The 17,167-nt window shown below is 55.9% G+C and overlaps 1 protein-coding gene across 1 annotated transcript in view; it reads right to left on the bottom strand.

The window, feature by feature from the left end:
* Positions 1 to 17,167, bottom strand: part of COL23A1 (collagen, type XXIII, alpha 1) — a gene marked incomplete at its 5' end in the record, with an annotated part of 284,504 nt that overhangs the window by 47,055 nt on the left and 220,282 nt on the right. Inside the window, 2 exons of the mRNA XM_014539164.1 lie at positions 11,877 to 11,903; positions 13,475 to 13,482. Of these exons, the coding sequence (XP_014394650.1) occupies positions 11,877 to 11,903; positions 13,475 to 13,482 (35 nt within the window). The remainder of the gene's footprint in view (positions 1 to 11,876; positions 11,904 to 13,474; positions 13,483 to 17,167) is intronic.

The raw sequence follows: 17,167 nt of genomic DNA, 5'->3' as shown, positions 1-17,167 counted from the left end.
ACAGGCCCTTGGGGTGGACCGGTTCCATGTGGTGCTGATTTCTCAGGCCAGGCTGTTTGCACACATGCTGGCCACAGCAAGACTGTGGGGCGGAGCAACTGTCCAGACGTGAATCCTGCCTTTGGGAACGGGAAGGAAGGACCCTCTCTTCTGAGGTCCAGCCTGGCTGCAGCTCGAGCCCCGGAGCGCAGCCTGGCACCCGGCTCCTCTCGGGGACCCCTCCCCGGGGCCTGGGGCACTCTGCAGGGGGGCTCTGCAGTCACCAAGTGCGCCCCACCTCGCAGCAGGCGAGGGGACTGCGGGGCTGTAGCTGGGACCCGGGATCTGCCCTTCACTCGCTCCTCGGCCTCGCAGGCTGCCGCCTTCCCACTCCTCATCTGGACAGCGAAAGGCCGGGCCTGGAGCCAGGTTTGATTTGGTCCACGCAGTTAAAACAACAAAAACAAAAACAAACAACTCACCGAAGTAGTTGCTACATTTTAAAATCGTGACATTTCACATAAACATCCTGAGTTTGGACTTTTCTGGCAAAGTTGAAGCCCTCGTATTCCGGGGCCTCCATGCCTGGCAATATCCGCAGGGCCCAGTGCTCCTTCGGCGGGACCGCCCAGGCCACAGGCTCTGCCCCTCCCGACGCCTCACGCCTGGCCCGCTGCCCCATGGAGTGACGTGCCAGCGTGGAGGGGCACCTGGGTTTGTAACCCTTGGCCTAGAACAGTGGTCGGCAAACTGCGGCTCGCGAGCCACATGCGGCTCTTTGGCCCCTTGAGTGTGGCTCTTCCACAAAATACCACGTGCGGGTGCGCACTTACAGTGCGACTGAAACTTCGTGGCCCATGCGCAGAAGTCGGTATTTTGTGGAAGAGCCACACTCAAGGGGCCAAAGAGCCGCGTGTGGCTCGCAAGCCGCAGTTTGCCGACCACTGGCTTAGAACATCTCCAGGTCCCTTCCAGCGCTACGGTTCTGTGAGGCCAGCAGCCAGCTGGCTTCTATTTTGGGAGAGAGCACGCTCAGTCTGCTGGAAGCAATTACCCGTGTGTCCACATTATACATCACGGCTAGAAGAGGTGGTGCGATGCCTTTGAACCCGTCCCCCAATACCTGCTTAAATTACACATTTGCCTGTTACATAATTACCCTGTCAGGTCTCAGGGAAAACTGTTCCCGGGTGGGGTGGAGGGGGTAATGGGCTCCCCATGGGTGTGGGAGGGTGGAAGGTGGGCCAGGGAGGCAGGCTGTCTGTCTGAGCGGCCTCAGGGCCGATGTCTGCAGCTCGGGCGGGTCTGATGGGAGACACCGGACGTAGCAGACAGGCTGGGCACCCGTTTTGGTGGCCACCTGCTGGGACGGCGATCTAGCAGGACAGGGAAGCAGCTACTAGAGGGTGACAGTCCCCGGGGGACATGATGAAGACAGTCTAAATAAAGAGAGGCAGCCGTCCTGGGACAGCACAGCTCAGAAGAGGCGACTGAGAGCTGGCATTTCCCGGACACAGGGCACAGGGTGACCGGGGCAGCTGGCAGCCAGCAGACACGGAGGTTGTCTGCAGGGACCCCGCTGCCCTGGCCACGCCCAGGCCACACCTCTGCTCTGCACCTTCTACCCCAGCCTTAGTCTTTGGGGCCCTCAGTGCCTCCCTCCGGCCTCTCTCAGGTTTGATCATCGGGCCTCTCTAAAAGCTGCCGTCGGGCCGCGGGCCCTCCTTGGTTTCCACAGACAAGACAATTGTCATCCACTGGTAATGAGCCTTCAAGAGTGAAAGATTTCATGTAAATCTTGGGTTTCTAGCCTCTCTTGAAATATTGGAAGATGTAATGATCGATCTGCATGGGCTGAACTGGGCACCACCAGTAGATGGGGCATGAGCCCCCAGTTCAGCCCAGGCCCCACCGTTCCCCACACTCCTGCACCCAGCCTCCCTCACTTGTTTCTTCACCTGGCTGCCCCTGCAAGGCAATAATGAGCTTGCGAGCCTGCAATTCTGGCTCTGAACCATCCATCTCTCTAAGCTGTGGCCCTCTCTCTGGTCCCCCACCCGCCCCTGTCTAGGACTTGGCCTCTCTCCTGGACCAGCCTCCACCAGCCTCCCTGCCTCTGCCCCACACGGCCAGCCTTCCTGACTCCGAAGTCGTGGGGACGTCCTGAGTGCGATACCCCTGCCCTGCAGACCTCACAGCGAGCGGCACAGCTTCTCTGGAGCCCTTTTCCTCCTCTAGAAAGTGGGTGGGGTGTGGATGAAATGACCCCCATGGCTGACAGTGCCCGACCTGGAGCGACACCCAGTGGGACGGTGAGTGACTGTAATTCACTGGGCCAGTTCTGGGGGGAGTCCAGGAAACGGGGTGGAGCTAAAAGACACACTCCTTTGCCTTGTCATCTGGACGTTGCCAACATGGAGCACAGCCCTGCCAGGTGGGTACCATCATTATCCCCATTGCACAGATGAGGAAACTGAAGCTGGGAGAGTCCAAGCATGGCCAATGAAGCTGGGGGTTCGACCTGAGTCTCAGGCCTGAGCCCTGAGTGCTTCCCACCTCACCATCCCCCTGGGGCACACCCTCCCCCACCGCCCTTGGGCAGAGCCTCTGCCCCCCCCCCCCATGTCTCCTTGGAGACTCACATGCCACCTCTGAGAAGCCTTCCTCAACCCCCCTCACCCCACAGCACAGCTTCCACTGCTGTCTTCTCGCCACCTCCCCCCACAGTGACTGTGCCTGAGGCTCCAGTGCCACCGCTGGCCTGGCTCTGAGGGGTGCCTATGAGTGCCTTCCCCAGGCTCCCCACGCTGGGCTATGCCATCCCGGCCCACTGAGTGTGGGTCTGAGCGGCCCCCAGAGGGGAGGCCCCGTTAGTGGAACAACTCCCCGCACCTTGGGAGATGACACACCTTCCCGATAGGTGGGTGTGCAGCCCCGACTTGCACACCTCCAGGGATTGGGAGCTGCTCCCTGGGCAGCCTGATGGGTTTGCAAAGTTTTTGTTTAAGTCTGCCTCTCCCGGGCTGGGTGTCACTTCGAATTCCCTCCACCGTGTGGCCCCTGGGAAGGCAGTCACCTGGCTCCATGCGGCTGGGCTCCCAGGGCTACCCGCCTGTCGCCTCCACCCTCACTTCTGCTCCCTCGCCAGCCTGGCCTGTCTTAGGAGTGCTCTCTCTCTCCGACCTCTCCCTCTCCGCCCCTCCGCAGCTCCCCACTTGTCAGCACCTACCCAGCTTCTGACCTTGGCTCGTCCCTCCCTTTGGCCCCCTGAGCCCAGTAGGCTGGGCCCCCTATAGTAGTTATAGTTAGAAGCAACCTGTATCTTCCTGGCCTTGACCACCGTGCGCAGGGAGGTGGCACTTCCCATGAATTCTGATTCTCTCTCCAACCCAGCCACAGCCTCCACGGGGGTAGGGCCCCTAGACATAGTTCTTGAGATTGTATCTCAAATACCAAACGAAGTCCCTCATATGTAGTGAGAAAACAACAAGTATTTGTTGAATGAACCCTCAGGCGGGCGCCTCTATGAACGAACGTGGTTTCCCACCGGCTCCAGGGCCAGCCGGGGAGCACCAGAGGGCGCTCTTGACCCGGGGAAGGCTGCTCTGGGCGCCGCTGACTGCTGCGTTCAGCCCTGGGCCTGGGAGTGCAGCCAGGACGCTGGGCATTGGGGACACTGGCTAGAGAGGGACTCCTTCGGCCTCCAGGGCGCCCCCTTCTGGGGTCAGCGATCATCACAGCGGCAGGAACTGTCACGGAACCCAGCGCTGGGCTTCCCCCAACTGCTGAAGAGGGTTAGGGACGTGCTTGCGGTCACACAGTCTACAGAGCCCCAAAGCCCAGCTCTCTCCACCACATGGACAGGGCAGGGTCCAGCCCCTGGTTTCAGGAGAAGCTGGGTGGGCCAGCTTCATGCCAAAACACCTGCTTTCTCGCGAGTCTATCATCCGGAATCCCTGCCTTTGCCGCAGTGACCAGTGCGGGTCTGTGAGCACCCTCTTCGTGCAATAGGGGAGTGAGTGGGGTTGTGCTTTGCTGCCTGGGGAAGCGGGAAGAGGTCAGCCCACAACCAGTCTGGAGGGTCCCACTCTGCAAAGAGGTCGTCACAGGCACCCAGAAGGCCTGGACGTGTTCTCTTAGAGCTGGACTTGGGAGCAGGCACCACGGAGGCTGAAACGGGCTGGGGGAAGAGGGAGAAGCTGCAGGGGGTGAGCCAGGCATCCGGGAACCGAGGGCAGCCGCAGCCGTAGCACAGGCCTCCTGTCTCTCAGCTGCCCCACACTCAAGGGGATGCTGGGGACACAGCATGGGCGCAAGGCAAGAGGTACGAGTGAATGAACACCTGGGAGGAAAGGCCGGCGGGGTGGCCCTTTCCTGAGGGCCTGGCTGTCTCCCCGGTTCCAATCTGGGGCTTTCGCTTTGGGAAATCTGCTTTCATCCTGTTCCCGCTCCACTGGGATCCGGAGAGCTGGGGAGCGGCGCTGCAGGGGTCAGATTAAAATGAGATGTAGGATGTCAGACCCTAAAAACAGATGAATCTGGGATGTTCCAGAGAATCATTTAACTCATTACATTTTTACAATCAAAGCTGTTTTTGAAACCACGAGAGTGCAAGAAATTTGAATGTGTGCTGCTCTGTGGTCCTTCTTTGTTCACTTGATTAATTCCAAACAGTCAAACTGAGTCATTCATTTCGAAATTGGTCCCAGGTTGAGGCCCTGCCACTCGGGTCACATTTCAGCTCAGAGCTTCTGCCGTCCCAGGGCCCAGGCAGTCGGGGCTCCCATTACTGCCCTGAAGACACTGTGCAGCTCCCCCTCCCCACGACTCCTGTGCAGTTAGCCAGATGGGTCCTGGGCACTGTGCCGGACGGCTGGCGCTGCCGGGAGTGAGGAGTGCTGGTTCTGGTCCCTCACCTTAATGCAGGCTTCAGCCGCCAATGATTGCAACCGCCTCCTACCTGGACCCCTTTCTACATGAAATGCCTTTCCATGTTGTCCTCCTGCCAAACTCCTACTCATCCCTCAAGACATACCTCAAAGGCACCTCTTCTGTGAGGCCTCCCCTGCCCCAGGCAGAGTTAGCGCTTCTTCCTCCGCGGACAGCAGTCCTGTCTACGTGCACTACAGCCCTCCCCACTGGGGGACAGTGGGTGGGATGGGTGGGTGACAGGCTTTCATCTGTGATCAGAATCCCAGTAGAGGTGGCCGGGCCCAGACAGCCACTTAATCAAGTAGTTCAGAGCCCAAATCAGTGGGGACCTACGAGCACTTGCAGAAATGATGTGTGTTTCCCAGTGTCCTCTCAAGTGTCACATATGGGGCAGCTAAGAGACAGGAGACCTGTGCTGCTGCTGCTGCTGCTGCTGCCCTCAGTTCCCAGATGCCTCGCTCACCCTCCGCAGCTTCTCCCCTCCCCCTCCCCACTCTTCCAGGCAGGTGGTAGGAGGACAGACCACCATCTGGGCCATAGGGGTCTGCAGGAGGAAGCCAGGCCCACATATTTGCCACTGTGAGATCTGGAAAAGTGGCATGGCTACTATAAGCCTCAGTTTTTCAATCCGCGAAATGGGTACAAGTCATAATGCACAGGGATGGGATGTGCTTTGAAACTGAAGTGTTGTACAGATCTGATTCCTAATGTTTTCATCCAGGCCAAGCCTCACACTTTGCAAAGGTGGACACAGAAGCCCAGAAAGGCTAAGTGACTACCTAAGGGCAGGGGTGGGACCTCCATCACAACTGTGGAGAAATGGATTCTTTCTTAAGTTAGACTTGCTTCCTAATTTCTAGTAATGACTATGACACAGGTGTATGAGTGAGGGACAGCAGAGAAGGTGGAATGGATTCTTTCTTAAGTTAGACTTGGTTTTTTTCTGTGTGTGTGTTTTTGGAGAGCAAGAAAGGGTCTTAACAACTTCATAATGAGGTGGACAGCAGTGCACGGGGAGAGAGCTCCAGGACCAGGTAAGAAAAAGGTGAGGAGGAGAGATGGAACATTCATTCTAGACCTGCTTACTGGTGGCAGTTCCTGTGATGGAGGAGAGACGGCAGCTTGGGTGTTAACTGGGCTTTCTCGTGCCGGTGGGCTTGTGTCTCAGCCAAGCCCTGACAGCCCCTGAGCTCAGCTTCCTGGTCTGTCAAGTAGGGCCGACACCATCAGCCTCCCAGGGGGAGAGCACGTGAGAGCGTGCACACAGCAAGCACTCAGTAGGTGCACTTGCTTCCTGGCATGATGGAAGGGTTTGGGGGATGGGAGGGGATAGTCCTTTCTTCCGGTTCCTCTGGAGGGAGACTCTGAGCCCTTGGCTCCATGCTACGTCTCTGGGGACAAGTGGTTTCTATAAATACAGAGCCAGGGTTTTCTGGCCTCCCACCTCTCACTGTGGCCTCCAAGATTCTACTCGATGGAGCCCTGGAGACCTCCCTGCTTTTCCTTCCAGCATCTTCCCATCACGTGCTCGCTCACTCCAGCCACACTGGCCTCGCTGGACACATGAAGCTTGTTCCCAACTCATTACTTGTGCACTTTCCTCTGCCAGGAGCTCTTTTCCCCTCAAGATCACGGCATCTTTTACATCATTTAAGTCTTAGCTCACATGCCATCTTCCCCAAGAACCTTCTGATTATTCAATCCAATTTCCAATTTAAACCGACTCATCCACGCAGCCAGCACTCGCATCACATCCCTGCTTTGTTCTCTTTCTGCCGCGTGTTATTGTTTGAGCTATCTTGTTGGTTTATTTGTTTACCTGTTTGTTGCTTCTCTCCTCCCCACTACAGGGAGAGGCTTTGTCTCTCTTGCCTGGTGCTGGCCCAAAGACCCAGAAAAGCCCCTGCACAGTCACTGGTGGATGAGATGGCACACCCACTCCCCACCCCAGGGCCACAGCCCCGCTGGCACGCGCCGAGTTCCACGATGCCCATGCACCTCCGGCCTCACAGCCTAACACCTTCCTCATCTGTCCAAATGCAGAGAAATCTTAAACCCTGGAAAATGTTACCAAATACACATTTTTTTTCCCCAGGAAATGTTAAATTGCATTCTGAAGGTGTAAAATAAACCAGAAAACCACTAAAGTTCAATGGTAAGAGCCAGAAAGGTCAAATGCCAAGGAGGAGAAAAAGTGAGGCTTTTGCCTTGTAAATAGGAGATGATGTGAGTTCTAATGTTTCCTGGACAAAAGTCAAGGGATAGGCGAGATGGAGTCCTGCATGAGAGACAAGTTTTCTCATCTTGTGCATAAGCCAGAGTCTGGAGACAAAAAATGGGGATTGTGATAAGAAACCTCCAGGAAATTCACAGTGACACCTGATCGTTCCTCCCTCTCTGTCCTATGGCAAACTGGCTGGGTTACAACCCCCCCATGGCTCCCCAAGGACTGCGACTGGGTCTGATTCATCTTTGTGGGCTGCACAGGGCATGGCATACCTTACAGATCTATTGAACAGAGCCAAGCCTCCTAGTCATGAGATGGCTAAATCACTTTATCAATGTAAGTGCTGATTACTGCTCCAAAATGCAAGAATGCGGTGCCCAGTGCTCCTCTGCCGGTCCCATCTTGGACTCACCATGTTCTGAGCTCAAAATTCCCCTGTGCTGCCAATTCCATCTTGTCTGCAGTCCCTGGACCAATTGGGATCTGAAAGCTCTTAAACCTGCAGATTTCCTCTTTAAATGCTGTGCCTGCAATTCCAAACGCTACCACCAGGTGGCAGTTAGAATTACAGAAGCCTTCAAAACTAGTTTAATCTCTAAAACTACACTTCTAATGAAAATACACCCTAAATTAAAACAAGATACATACATACACACATCTATTTCTTAACTTATCATATTGGCATCGATTTAAAAAGTATGATATTACCCACAGTTGGCCAGGGTTTGGGGAAACGTGTAGCGTTCAGACGCTGTTGGTGGGAATGTAAATTAGTGCAGCCTCCTGGAGGGCAATTTGGCAATACACATCAAAAGCCTGAAACATGTGCAAACCCTTTGGTCCAGCAATTCAACTTCTAGACATTTATCCTAAGGACATAATCATGGAAGTAAGTCTAGATTTATTCCCAGGATGTTGACTGCAGGGTGAAAAATTGTCACTATAAATACTACAACTTGGAACCTGGTTAAGTAAATTATATATGATAAAATACTATGTAGCTATTACATCCTATAAGAATTCTTAATGATGTGGAAAAATCTCATGATACATTAAGTGAAAAATATCAGCTACAGAAAACATGTCCCCGGTAATCGCAGTTTTAGACTAAGAAATATAGACACAAACTTGTGCATAAAAAATGCTGGAAGAACAAACGCCAAAATATTGACAGGACTTGTCTGTGGGTGGTAGGGTCACGGATGACTGCTTTTTCCTTTTCTGTGCTTTTCTCTATTTTGGTAAGTTTTTATAATAAACACGCTTCTATTGTCATCGGCAGAGAGCCATTAATGAACCCCTGTGGCAGGAAGGACGGGCCAGCCTCTGTGCAAGATGCCTGTGGACATGGGACCCCAGCCCGGGTTAGTCTGCACCCCACCCCACAGACGTGGGTGGCTCCTACGTCCACCTCCCCCGCCCCCCACTATCAGGCCCACATATGGACCTGGTTTCCGCTGGTCTTGCTCAGGGGAGGGGCCAGCCTGGATTAATCCAGAAACGCAGCCGGCAGTCTCCACCATGGCCCTCCTGGACTCTTTTCTTGCTCTTACTTCCCCGTAGGACGTGATTTGTTTTAGGCACAAACTACAAAAAAAAAAAAAAAGCCCTCCCTGAGGCTGGTTTGAAGTTTACCAGGTAAACCCCTTTTCTGCAACTGCAGGGCCTCAAAGCTGTTTTCTTCTCCAAACGCGGCCAATGTTTGCTGGTGGGTCACAATGATTTCCCAAGCTCGTCTTTCCTCCACCCTCCAGCTCTGTGGGTGTGATCTTCCCATGTTCCGAGAGGCTGAGCAGCCGGCCGAGTGTGCACAGCTGAGCCAGGACCCAACTGGGGTCTGACCGCCGGGGAGTCCCTGTGACACTCAGCACCCGAGGTGCCTCTGAGGCGGCTCTGGCCCCTCGCGCCGGGGAACTTGCCCCGGCCTCTGGGATGACCACATGCAGAGGCCTGTAAACAGACCCCAGGCTGCGAGCCAGGCCCTCCACTGGCCAAGAGTGGATTTCAGCTCCAAACATGAGCCCCGAGAGCCTCCTACCCTCCTGTCCACATGGGCCCCCTTTCCCTGCTGCGGGGCAGTCAGGAGGGGTGTTGCCCCCACCCTGTGGCCCTCATGGAAGGGCCGGCCCTCAAGACAGGGCTGCACGGAGGGTGCTTGGTGGCAGGCAGCGGGGTCACAGGCTGGCTCCTGGGCTGGAGGCACAAACGCCCAGGCCCGGCGGTGAGCAGGGCCAGCCCTGCCAGGGAAAAGGCCCAGATTGGTCGAAACAGTGATGGGCCTGCAAACTGGGGCTGGGCAACCTCAGGAAAAGGGGTGACCCAGCCCTGGGGGTGTGACACTGGCTTCCTGGTGGTGAAGAGCTGGCGGGGCCACAGGCACTGACCAGAGCTGCCAGCAAACAGTGCCCTCACCTGCCTCCTTCCCAGAAAGCTGCTAACTTCACACCAGATGGTCCCACGGCATGCACGTCTGCCCCCGGCCTCCTGACTCCCACATTCAGAGCCCAGGCTGGGCACCAGGCATCTCACACACTAAGCTAACTTCACACCAGATGGTCCCACGGCATGCACGTCCGCCCCCGGCCTCCTGACTCCCACATTCAGAGCCCCGTCTCTGGCCCAGGCTGGGCACCAGGCATCTCACACACTAACCCCCCTCAGGCGAGATTCCCCGCAGTCCTGTGCCACCCCATGACCTGGCGACCGTCGGCTGTGACCGGCAATGTCTGGGTGCTCCAGGAGTGACCTCAGTTCCCCTGATCCCCAGCTCCTCTCTTCACAGGGAAGGAAATGGAGCCTTAGGGCAGCCAAGTGGTTCAATCCCTGGATTCAACCCTCGGCTGCCTCACTCCACACCCGGACTCCTGCCTGTGGCCCACAGAGCCTGCCCCCTCATCAGCCAACGCCCTCTCTGATGCCAGGGAGGGCGGGGTCCGGGGTCACCATGTACTCAGAGGAGAAGACAACGGGTGCCGAGGGAAGAACCCCTCACCAGCCTCCAGCCACCACCCTCGGCCCTTATTATTGTTATTAGTTATTATTTTTAACTCTCAGCCCTTTGGACACAGGCATCTACAGTCAGGAGTCAGCTGGAGTGTAAGGGTGCGTGGTCGCCTGGAGGGCGGGACTGGAGAGTTCTGGCAGAAAGCTTTCAGTCCTGAGCTGCTGGATCGAAGAGTCCCACGACCTGAGGCTGAAATATTCCAGCAAAAGCCTGTGGTTCGGAGGCTCTAGCTGCCATGTAGGACCCTTACTCCTCCCTAATCCAGGACGGCTGCGGGGAGGCGGGGGGCCCGGCCCTCAGGTGCTACCTGGCTGGTACCTCACGGGGACCAGGCTGCTGCCGCTGGGGGAGCTGACCCCAAACGCTACTGAGCCCAGTGTGGGCCACTCTGAACAGGAGATCAATGATCCCAAAGGCCCCACTGAGTCCCACGGGGTCTGGCTTGTGACACATTTTGTATCACTGTCACCTCCTCAATCTCATTTACTCCCAACTCCAATGCTGTGAGGGAGGCCCGCACCACCCCACTTCACAGAGCAGGAAGCTGAAGCTCAGACAGGTGAGCGCCTTCCCCCAGGTCACCAGCTAGGAAGCCCAGCATTGGAATCCAAGCCCAGTTTCCTTGATGCCTGGGGCTGACTGCCCTCCACAGCCTCTTGGGAAGGCGGCTCCTGCCGGACTGGGACCCCCACCTTGCCTCCATCACCAGGGTCTGGACAGATCTGACCGTTAAAGAGGCCTCTGAATCAGTCCACGTTTCCCTCCCCGGCCTGAGGCCCAGGACAAACACATTCCCCAACACCCGTGTTCAGCAAACCGCGGCTTGCGAGCCACATGCGGCTCTTTGGCCCCTTGAGTGTGGCCCTTCCACAAAATACCACGTGTGGGCGCACAGGTACAGTGCGATTGAAACTTCGTGGTCCATGCGCGGCAAACCTCGGCTCGCGAGCCACATGCGGCTCTTTGGCCCCTTGAGTGTGGCCCTTCCACAAAATACCACGTGTGGGCGCACAGGTACAGTGCGATTGAAACTTCGTGGTCCATGCGCAGAAGTCGGTATTTTGTGGAAGAGCCGGTATTTTGTGGAAGAGCCACACTCAAGGGGCCAAAGAGCCGCATGTGGCTCGCGAGCCGAGGTTTGCCGACCACTGCCCCACACGATGGTCCTGCCACACTCTCCTTCCACAGGCTCGCCCCTGCGCTGATGCGTCTGGACTTCTATGCAGGACTCAGCCCCGCCAGCTGCCTTTCAACCTGCTTCTTATGTGGCCCGCACCCAGCCTGGGCTGGGGACGTTGATTCCAATATAAGCTACGTTTTAGGTTTAATTGTAAAAGACCTGACAAGTGATGACATCACAAAGGCCAAACTGGAACCAAGGTCTCCCGCCCCCTAGGGGTGACGGACAGGGTGGGCGGGACGGGTGTTCTGGGAAGAGGGTGCTCCATAGCCCAGGGCTGGGCCCTGCGAGGGGAGACAGACAGGAAGAGCAGTGCTGGGTGGGCTCAGGACAGCAAGGCGACATCTCAAAGCCGCTTTGCCTTGCCTGCAGGGCAGCTGGAGCTGCAGGCTCCCCACCAGGCCAGCCCCACAGATCAATGCTAATCCCACCAAGAAAGACCAGTCCCTGAGGAGCAGAGAGAGAGGAGTGCAGACAGTTAAATAAAGGCTTGGAGGAAGAATACTGGCTTGAGAGAAAAGGGCAAAGAGAGCAAAAAATAAACGGCAAATTACCGGGTAGCCATCTCGTCCTGATTGCCCCTGTGGTAATTAATACGTCATTAATAATCAGACTTTCGGCAGAAAACCATATGGCAGCACTTAGCACTCAATCGGGCCCCACACCGCTCCCCCCGGTGTTCTATGGGTTTGCAGCAGAGGCTGCTGGTGGGTAACCGATGCCTTTGGGGAGACTCAGGGCTCTGACAAGTCTAGGGGATGGAGCACCCCGTTTCCTGCTGCACTGGGCCAGGCTGCAGGGGCCACCAGGGGCACACATCCACGCGAGTCCTCCCGTGGCAGCCGGCACACACACGGTGAGGACCACAGGGGCACACGGGGCTCCCAAGGGCGCTGTCACAGCCACTAAGGAAAATGCTCCTAAACTGCAGAGAGGCCTAGAGAGCTGATGAGGGCTTCCTGCCGGCTGCCACTGGACGGGGGAACTGAGGAAGGCAGCGTTCGAAGCCAGAGCGATGGCAGGGGAGGCATTCACTGCTCCTGGATGCTCTGTCCCGCATGCTCGGAGCACTGCCTGCCTGGCTGCGTCTCACGGGGTGGCATCCAGCTCAGGCTGCAGCCTCAGGATCTGCATTTTGTTTTGCACGCTCACAACCCCCCGCTCCACAGCCCTCTGCATTATGCACTTCGGCTACCTTCCCTGTGACGCCAGGAATGACTCCACTGTGGGAAACTGCCTGTGGCCATCAGCCTGCACACGCCTGCTGGCTGGCTCTTGGGCGCAGCTAGTGCCGGGAAGCCCGGATTCCGAAGGGTGCCGATCAGGAAATGAGTGTGGCCATCAGCCTGCACACGCCTGCTGGCTGGCTCTCGGGCGCAGCTAGGGTGCCGATCAGGAAATGAATCATGGTAAGTGGAAGTAGAAAATAAGACAGTCATCCGAAAGGAATTCCTTCGGAAGGTGCATTCTGACTCGGGTTGACTCGGGCAGGCTCTCAGTGCGCTTCTGGAATGGAGTCGCCAGGATAGGTCGGGCTCGGAAACCCTGGCGCCATGGCTCATAGACTTGTTGCGTTTCTTGAAGAAGAACTGGGTTTCTGGGCGGATGATCCCCGATGTTCAATGCTGCCTCGGCCACCAGTGCTTCCCCTACACCTTTCTCAAACCCAGTGCCCTTATGGCCCGCTGCCCAACCCAGGGAGCCAAATGGATTTTGGCAGAGAGAAACGGAGCCCGGAATCTAGTTACGAAGCCCAACTCATTCCTGGCGTAACTGCTGGACTCCAGAGCCTTTTGTGCCAAAGCACGTGAGACAAAAATCACAGAAACAGACGCACTGCTGCAGGGCAGTTAGAAATGTGGGTGTGGTGCTCGCCTTCTGTGCCCCCTGGAGCCAGGGCCTGGGTGAGGGGCAGCCAGGCTGCTGCCCGCTCTCTTGGAAGGCAAATGGTCACAGGGGCAAGTGGAGCCTGCTGAGTTCTGCGCTTGCGTGCATCTACAAATTTAAAAAGATACGACCCCTGTCTGGACTGATTTTTTTTTTTTTTTAGGACACACCTCTCTAACTAAGTATTATTTTCAAGGAAGTGCCACAGAGAGAGAACAAAATGTCTTATCTTTCAGGAGCAGAGAGCATAATCCAGGGCACTTACTGGAGGACCTGCAAAACACAAGCAGAGAGGCCACAGTCAGAACCAAAGGGAGAGAGGTCCCCGCCCCGGCGGGCCCTCCCTCAACAGCTACCGGCCTCCCCTCACCAAGGCTGAGATGCTGTCATGGGCCCAGCCTTTGCCCTTGTGGGGCTGGGGTGGGCGTGAGGACAATCCCGCACACACGTAGGGGTTAACACACTCCTCTCAGAGGCTGCTGCTGGTCCCTGCTGGGGCCACCCGTGTTGGATCTTGGCCATCCAGAGAGGAACTGAACCTTGTTCCTGCCCAAAGGACAAATTGTGGGAGAGACTTGGGGAGAAAACATTTGGGGCAGAGGGACGAGCAAGCATAGGGCTCTGGGATGTGTGGGGCTGGGCAGCCGTGTGGACGGTGCCGGAGGCCCAGGTGGGGGTGAAGGGCTCCGAGCTAGGGTGCATAGGGCACTTGGAGGGGACACGTTTAGAAGCTCAGGTGCTGCTGGTGCCGCCAGCTGGGCTTGTCTCCGGAGACTCGGACTCATGAGAACACGCATGACACCGACAGGCGTCCTCACCTTCTGGTGTGCAAAGCACATTGCACATCCACGATGCATCTGGCCTTCTGGACAATTTGTGAGAGGCATGATGAACACTCCCATTTGACAGGCGACAACAGAAAACAGTGGCTTGTTTAAGGCCACGTAATTGGTTAGGTGCGGAGCTCAAAACCCTCCGTACTTTCCACTAAGCCATGTCTGCTCCCGGCCGACCTGGGACTACGGTCTGGAGAGTGAGGCCGCACAGGGAGGCACATAATGGGACGCAGGGGTGAGTGCAAGAGGCAAGATCTCGGACTCAGAATTTTCCTTGGAAGAACAGGTATTTAGGAAACAATTACACAGGTGAAGGCACAGGACCGGATCGAGGCTGGGCCCACTCAGGACGGGAAGCTAGGCTGAGTCCAGAGGACGAGGGGTGATTCCAGGGAGAGGAATGGGGAGAGAGGAGCATGGCAAAGATGGGAAAGCTCACAGCACGCCAAGATCACTGGGCTTTGGGGGCTGCAGCAGGAGAGGGCTGGGGAGAAGGCAGGGCCAAACGGAGCACCGGGCTTTGTCTCCACATCATGACCCAGGGGGGTGAGGGGGAGGGGCCCCGAAGGCCTGGGCATGGAGGAGTGATTCGAGGGGGCGGAGTGGGCAAGGGGACACGATGCAGCTGCTCCTGTGTAGGCCACGCAGCCTGGACTCCTGCTGGCAGTGGAGATGGGGAGAGATGCATCAGGAAACACTTGTGAGGACAGACAGGACTGGGTCTTTGATTTAATGGTGGAGGTGGGGGTGGAAGGGCGCATGGGGCATGGAGGAAGGAGAGAGGTGAGACAGATTTTTGACTCGAAAACTGATGTATGATGGTGCCAATACCCACGAATGGAACACGGGGCTGTGCGTCCCCTGAGTCTAACTATGGCCGGGGCAGGGCTTTGGTCACTGGACACCCACACAGCTGACCTCTCACTTTCAGCCAAAGACCTTGCTCCCTGTTTTACAAAGAAACGAGAAGCTGCTGGATGGACGCCCCGTCCTCTTCCCGATGCCACACGCACACACCTGCCTGCACCCGGGCCTGCGCCCACCTCCTCTCCGGGTCCCTCAGGTTCAGGCGGAGCTGACTCGCCTCCACCTTCCGGGGGCCCCGCGCCCACCTCCCTCTCACCTGTCACAGGCGGGCCCACCTCTCAGGCAGGTCCTTCCCACAGCTCTGAAATGTGCTCCAATTCCTGATTTTATTTCATAATTAAAACAATTTTTTTCAATTACAGATGACATAGAATATTGTATTAATTTCAGGTGTATATGACGTATGAAGGATCACCCTCGTAAGTCTAGTACCCACTTGGCACCAAACGCAGTTATTATAATATTGCTAACGATATTCCCCATGCTGGGCTGGACACCCTGTGACTACCCTGCAACTACCAATTTGTACTTCTTAATCCCTTTACCTTTCCCACCCAGCCCCCAAACCTTCTGTCACCTGGCAACCATCAATTTGGTCTCCGTATCTATAATGTTTTTTTTTTTCTTTCTGTTTTGTTTGTCTATTTTGTTTTTTAGAGTCCACATATAAGTGCAATCTACAGTTATTTATCTTTCTCTGCCTTATTTCACTTAGCATAACACACTTTAGGTCCATCATGTTGTCACAAATGGCAAGATTTCATTCTTTTTCTATGGCTGAGTAATATTCCATTGCATATTCGTACCAGGTCTTTTTATTTTTTAAATTTATCTTTATTGTTGAAAGTTAAAGATGGCCCCTCCCCTGCTTTTATCCATTTATCCATTGATGGCCACTTGGGTTGCTTCCATATCTTGGCTATTGTAAGTAATGCTGCAATGAACATAAGGGTGCATGCATGTTTTCAAATTAGTGTTTTGGGTAAGTACCCAGCCGGGTCATATGGCAGTTGCATTTTTAATTTTGTGAGGACTCTCCATACTGTTTTCCATGGTGGTTGCACCAACTTGCAATCCCATCAACAGTGCAGGAGGGTTCCCTTTTCTCCACATCGACAACGATTGCTTGTTGACAGCCATTCTGGCAGGTGTGAGGTGCTCTCTCATTGTGGTTTTGATGTGCATTTCCCTGATGATTATGATGGTGAGCATCTCTTCACCTGTCTCTCAGACATCTGTATGTCCTCTTCCAATTCCTCTGATTGAAAAACATCCTTTGCTTCCACACCCTCCTCTGTTCCGCTCAGTTCTCCTCTCCCTCACAGCCACGTTGCAGGAAAGAGGTGCCGGGAGGTGGGTGGTGTGACAGATCACTCAACCAGTGAGGGGGTGGTCCAGGCTAGAAGCAATGCCATGGGACCCCAAACCATGGCACCATTCCCACTCTGGGGGGCCAGAGTGTGAATGGCAGCATTCCAGACTGGTCCTGTAGCTGGTGGAACAGGCCACACCTAGCCCATCCGATAGGCTCTAAAACACACCGAGCCACCCGCCCTCTCGGGCCCGACTGGCACCATATCGCCAGGGCACCAAAGCCTCGCAGGGGGCACTACCATACGGCCTCCCGACTGACACCTTCTTCTGGGCACCCCAACTCCACCAGCTACAGGCACCCCTTCCCAGAGTCCTGAATTGCACATGGAATAATATCCAAACCCCTGCTCTCCTGGTCAGTGCCCACACTCGCCACCGCACTCCACCTGCTCTAGGTTCCCCAAGGGCCCGCCGTCTTTGGCCTCAGGACATTCACATCTACCGTGTTCCTGCGCTCGGCAGGCCGTGGTTCATAACCACCACCTCGGAAAAGCCTTTCGTGAGCATGAAGTCTGAAGACGCCTCTTCACCCTTGGCCCCACTGAATTCTATCAGCTCCCTGCTATTTCCTTTCCAGCACCAATCACACTCTTTAGTGATTATTTATTTGTGTGTTGTTTATTATCTGTCAGCCCCATCAGCAAGGCAGCTCCCTGAGAGCTGGGCCCCATCTGCTCAGCTCCCCACCGTCTCCCCTGTCTCGCACAGGGCCTGGCAGGCACATGCACTTAGAAATGCGAGCGGAATAGATGAGGGGCGCCCGGCAGGCCATCGCCTCTGCTACGCCCTCCTCACCTCACTTCCCCCCTGGGGTTGTGTTGCGGCTGCAGTCGCCTCTGGAGACGGGATCTGGGGCCTGCAGCAAGCGGGGTACACAAGAT

Source organism: Myotis brandtii, unplaced genomic scaffold (assembly GCF_000412655.1).
Source record: "Myotis brandtii unplaced genomic scaffold, ASM41265v1 scaffold208, whole genome shotgun sequence".
Taxonomy (NCBI): Eukaryota; Metazoa; Chordata; class Mammalia; order Chiroptera; family Vespertilionidae; genus Myotis; species Myotis brandtii.
The sequence above is the reverse complement of the archived record's forward strand: the minus strand, read 5'-3'. Positions and strand labels throughout refer to the sequence as shown.